The sequence below is a fragment of the Nerophis ophidion genome, linkage group LG09, assembly GCF_033978795.1.
Source record: "Nerophis ophidion isolate RoL-2023_Sa linkage group LG09, RoL_Noph_v1.0, whole genome shotgun sequence".
Lineage (NCBI taxonomy): Eukaryota > Metazoa > Chordata > Actinopteri > Syngnathiformes > Syngnathidae > Nerophis > Nerophis ophidion.
Window position 1 is genome coordinate 58374792 of NC_084619.1, and position 5071 is coordinate 58379862.

A 5071-nucleotide genomic window follows, 5' to 3' on the forward strand; every position below is an offset into this window, starting at 1 on the left:
AAATACACAATTCTCAGAGATGTAGTAACTGCTCTGACCACATGATGGCGACAAATACACAGGTAATAATGTTAATTAACCCCTGTGTAATGTTCATATCGTTGTTACTTAGCCAGCGTTTGTGGGTCTGATGCAGGGACGTGCACATGATTATAGAGGGGTAGGGGCTCAAAGTCAGAAAAGGGCAGGAAATTGTTTTTTGGTCCTTTACACAATATGGAAATTAATGTAAAATAAAATTTGCAAATAGGAAGCAAACTACTTAGCTGTGTGTCCTTTTTAGGTAAAAGTGATTGCCATTTCTTTTGCTTCAACAAATTATTGTCATGAATTAATTCACATTATCAGAGGCTTGGAAGACACGAAAAGCAATAAAACACTGGTTTATTATTAGGCTATTCATTGTTAAAGATAAGCACTTTAATATTGAATATGCAGTGCAACATGAACTTCGAAAAAAATTTTTTTTTTTAAAAATACCCAAATGGAAAAAACTTCAATGTGAAAATCTGTCCTTCTTCCCTTAACTTGATGAAAACACCATCAAGTTGTAACTTATGGTCTTTCTCACTTGATGCTCAGACTAAACAACTGAAACGCAATACAACGTTATATCTAAACCTCTACTGTGAGAGAAATGTGGTCCGCCGTAAACACAGTGTATTTTATTTTGAAAAATAACCCGGTGTTTTTGTTGTATTTCGTACACTACTTCCTGTCCCGCACGATCCGCTCTGCTATGTGCGGAATTGATGTGCCGTGCTCAATTGATGCGCTGTGCTCCGACGTCCGGCAAAAACAGAAGCTGACACATTGAATAATAGAATAATACCGCGTTTTTCTGAAATATTACCCATATTAGATGCTGAATAAGTGGACGGCAACTAGACCATAACTCACAGGTTCAACTTGGTCCACTGTCACGTCTCCTCAGGCCACAGTTGGCTCTCTTTCCTCTCGCTCACTCACTCACTCGCCCTCTCACTCTCTCCCTCTGGCGGAAGCGCAGGCTCAAACAACCCGGTATTACAAGAAAACGTGGAGTTTTTGTACCGCTGTTTTTTTTTTTTGTTTTTTTTTTTTTTCATCCCTAACAGGAATTTATGAATGTTGTTTAAAGAAAAAAAAGAGAAAACACACACACACACACACACACAGGCAGAGGGCACTTTTTAAGATGAGGCAAAAAAGGGCAGGGGCTCAAGCACCCATAGGGCCCTATGTGTGCACGTGCCAGGTCTGATGGACCCGTTGCATTTTGTGGCTTTTAATGCCTCACATAAAGGGGGGGTAAAGGAGACGGATTCTAGGGGCCCATCATGGAGGGGGGCCCGAATGATGATGAAATTATGTGTTGGGGGCCCTGTGAAGATTTTTTTTCATGGGGCCCAAAATCCCTAGCGGCGCCCCTGCTCACAATCAAACCCTTATATGTTGAAATACTGAATTTCCTTTTTCGGCAGATTGCTCCGCCCACTTCCTGTTAAGAACCAGGAAGTGTTAACAGGGATGGGACTGTTGCTATGGTGCGGTTGCCATGGTAGCCTCTGTCACGCCAAATTTCTTCTCCCTACACCCCCCCCTCATTTACTTCCGGGGTCATGATTAATACGGACGTTTTGTTAACGCAATATTATAAAAATATAACGCTATTTTATAAAAATACAGACGTTTTGTTAACGCTATATCATAAAAAAAAATAAAAAACAATTTACAAACACAAGCTATGGGATGACATAAGAGGAAACGTGACCCCAGGAGTAAATGCGTCATCCCATAGCTTGTGTTGTAAATTTTTTTTTAATTTTTTTTTATAATATAGCGTCAACAACACGTCTGTAATTTTATAATATAGCGTTATATTGTTATAATATAGCGTTAACAAAACGTCTGTATTAATCATGACCCCGGAAGTAAATGGGGGGGGGGGTGTAGGGGGGAAGAAATTTGGCGTGACACCTCCTTAAAATTGGGTTCAGGTGTGAGCGCGGGCAGGGCGATTAGAGGAAAAACAGTTGTCGACCGTGTCGTGACAATGTGCCATTCAAGGTCAGTATATTTTGTTATATAGCCTACATTTGATTTAATTTTGATATTATATTACGCCAAGTATTGTTGTATTGTTGCATTGTTGTAGTAGCATCAAATAACCACTAGGGAGCGGCGTCGGTCCAGCGCGTCGTCTAAAAATAAAACTGAAAAAAGGGGGCGGGGCGTAGCTGTCAATCAACGGGGTGGGGCGTTCACTGAAGCAAAGGAATATATTTATACAGTAAGATAGGTTTTAAAAAAACGTGGACTCGATTAAAGTGTGCGAATAAATCCACGTTAATACACCAGCGTGGTGAGTAAAATGTTGTGTGATTAGCCCCCACGTAACAGACGGGGATTAAGAGTGTGTAATTATGTAGAAGCAGACGTCAGCAGATAAACGGCCGCCGCTGCGTGGGGATGCCCTCCTGCTAGCAGGCGGAGGTCCCAAGCCAGGCCCGGCGGGGGCAGCGCTCCACTCCCCTCCCTGCCCTCCCTCCTGTCTCCTCCCTCCCTCCTCCAGGACAGGACAGCATCAAGATGGCGGTGCAGGCAGCAGAAAACGACGCGATTGTGAGTATTCGTGCCACTGCGTGGCGGGTCTTGTCGCGCTTTTTCTTCCCGGCGTGTGCATGTCTTCGATCGCAGGGCGGCCTTTTTTTTAATTTATTATTTTTTATGTATTTATATATTAATTAGTGCATGCGCCTTTGCTTTATTTTGCGCATACCCCGGCTCACCTGGGCCCCGGTGACCCGGTTGTGCTCAGCGGGTCTGCGGAAGAAGAGCGAGGCTGTCCACGGTGAAGCAGACCGGGGGTTTTAAAATGTGAGGTGCGTTTGTGTGTTTGTGTGTTTGTGCAGAACGTGGAGGATGAGCAGCTGAACGACTCGCTGGGCAGCGCCGGCCTCATCTCACCTGACAAGGAGGATCTAGCACGTCTTCTGGTAGGAACAAAGGCGAACCTCACACCTTCAGAGGTCTTCTGGAACAGACCCTGGGCCAAAAAAAGGCCGGCCGGGGATTCCCAAATACCGTATTTCCTTGAATTGCCGCCGGGGCGCTAATTAATTTAAAACCTCTTCTCATTACGGCACTTACCAAAGGCATGGGGTAAAAGTAAGCATGCGCTAATTATTTTAAAACCTTTTCTCACTCCGGCACTTACCAAAGGCATGCAGTAAAAATTTGAGTTTGATGTAAGCTTGGAATTTAAATCCTACTGAATAGCTCTTTATCTTCTTCCCTTTGTGCAATTTCAAATTACCGGTATTGAAATTAGCCTCCTCCATTTTGAAAATGATGACAGGGGAAGTGTCACTCGTGATGTCACGAGTTTGACCAGGCGGTAGGTAATACTAAGCATGCGCTAATTATTTTGAAACCTCTTCTCACTCCGGCACTTACCAAAGGCATGCAGTAAAAATTGGGTTTGATGTAAGCTTGGAACTTAAATCCTACTGAATAGCTCTTTATCTTCTTCCCTTTGTGCAATTTCAAATTACCGGTATTGAAATTAAACTCCTCCATTTTGAAAATGATGACAGGGGAGGTGTTACTCGTGATGTCACGAGTTTGACCAGGCGGTAATACTAAGCATGCGCTAATTATTTTTGGAAGAGAGTTTGACCCAGCAGTAATTCAAGGCAGGCGCATACTATATGCCCTGCGGCAATTAAAGGAAATACGGTATTTTTTTTTTTACAAAACCCATTTCCATATGAGTTGGGAAATTGTGTTGGATGTAAATAAACAGAATACAATGATTTGCAAATCTTTTTCAACCCATATTCAGTTGAACGCACTACAAAGACAACATATTTGATGTTCCAACTCATAAACTATATAATTTTTTGCAAATACTAATTAACTTAGAATTTCATGGCTGCAACCCGTGCCAAAGTAGTTGGGAAAGGGCATGTTCACCACTGTGTTACATCACATTTTCTTTTAACAACAGTCAATAAACGTTTGGGAAGTGAGGAAACTAATTGTTGAAGCTTTGAAAGTCAAATTCTTTACCATTCTTGTTTTATGTAGAGCTTCAGTTGTTCGACGTATTTTACGCTTCATAATGCGCCACACATTTACAATGGGAGACAGGTCTGGACTGCAGGCGGGCCAGGAAAGTACCCGCACTCTTTTTTTTACGAAGCCACGCTGTTGTAACACGTGCTAAATGTGGCTTGGCATTGTCTTGCTGAAATAAGCAGGGGCGTCCATGAAAAAGACAGCGCTTAGATGGCAGCATATGTTGTTCCAAAATCTATATGTACCTTTCAGCATTAATGGTGCCTTCCCAGATGTGTAAGTTACCCATGCCTTGGGCACTACTGCACCCCCAAACCATCACAGATGCTGGCTTTTGAACTTTGCCTCAATAACAGTCTGGATGGTTTGCTTCCCCTTTGGTCCGGATGACACAATGTCAATTATTTCCAAAAACAATTTGAAATGTGGACTCGTCAGACCACAGAACACTTTTCCACTTTGCATCAGTCCATCTTAGATCTCGGGCCCAAAGGAGCCGGCGGCGTTTCTGGATGTTGTTGATGAATGGCTTTCGCTTTGCATAGTAGAGCTTTAGCTTGCACTTACAGATGTAACGACGAACTGTATTAAGTGACAGTGGTTTTCTGAAGTGTTCCTGAGCCCATGTGGTGATATCCTTTAGAGATTGATGTCGGTTTTTGACACAGTGCCGTGTGAGGGATCGAAGGTCACGGTCATTCAATGTTGGTTTCCGGCCATGCCACTTACGTGGAGTGATTCTCCAGATTCTCTGAACCTTTTGATGATATTATGGACCGTAGATGTTGAAATCCCTAAATTTCTTGCAATTGCACTTTGAGAAGCGTTGTTCTTAAACTGTTTGACTATTTGCTCACACAGTTGTGAGCAAAGGGGTGTACCTCGCCCTATCCTTTCTTGTGAAAGACTGAGCATTTTTTGGGAAGCTGTTTTTATACCCAATCATGGCACCCACCTGTTCCCAATTAGCCTGCACACCTGTGGGATGTTCCAAATAAGTGTTTGAGCA

At 42.9% G+C, this 5071-nt stretch overlaps 1 protein-coding gene across 1 annotated transcript in view; it reads left to right on the plus strand.

Moving 5' to 3' along the window:
• The first annotated feature begins 2377 nt into the window (after nucleotides 1–2377).
• The window catches only part of LOC133559513 (galectin-related protein B-like), a 43326-nt gene continuing 40632 nt past the window's right edge, over nucleotides 2378–5071 (plus strand). Inside the window, exons 1-2 of the mRNA XM_061911347.1 lie at nucleotides 2378–2604; nucleotides 2895–2978. Coding sequence (XP_061767331.1) covers nucleotides 2572–2604; nucleotides 2895–2978 — 117 coding nt within the window. The 5' untranslated portion in view covers nucleotides 2378–2571. The remainder of the gene's footprint in view (nucleotides 2605–2894; nucleotides 2979–5071) is intronic.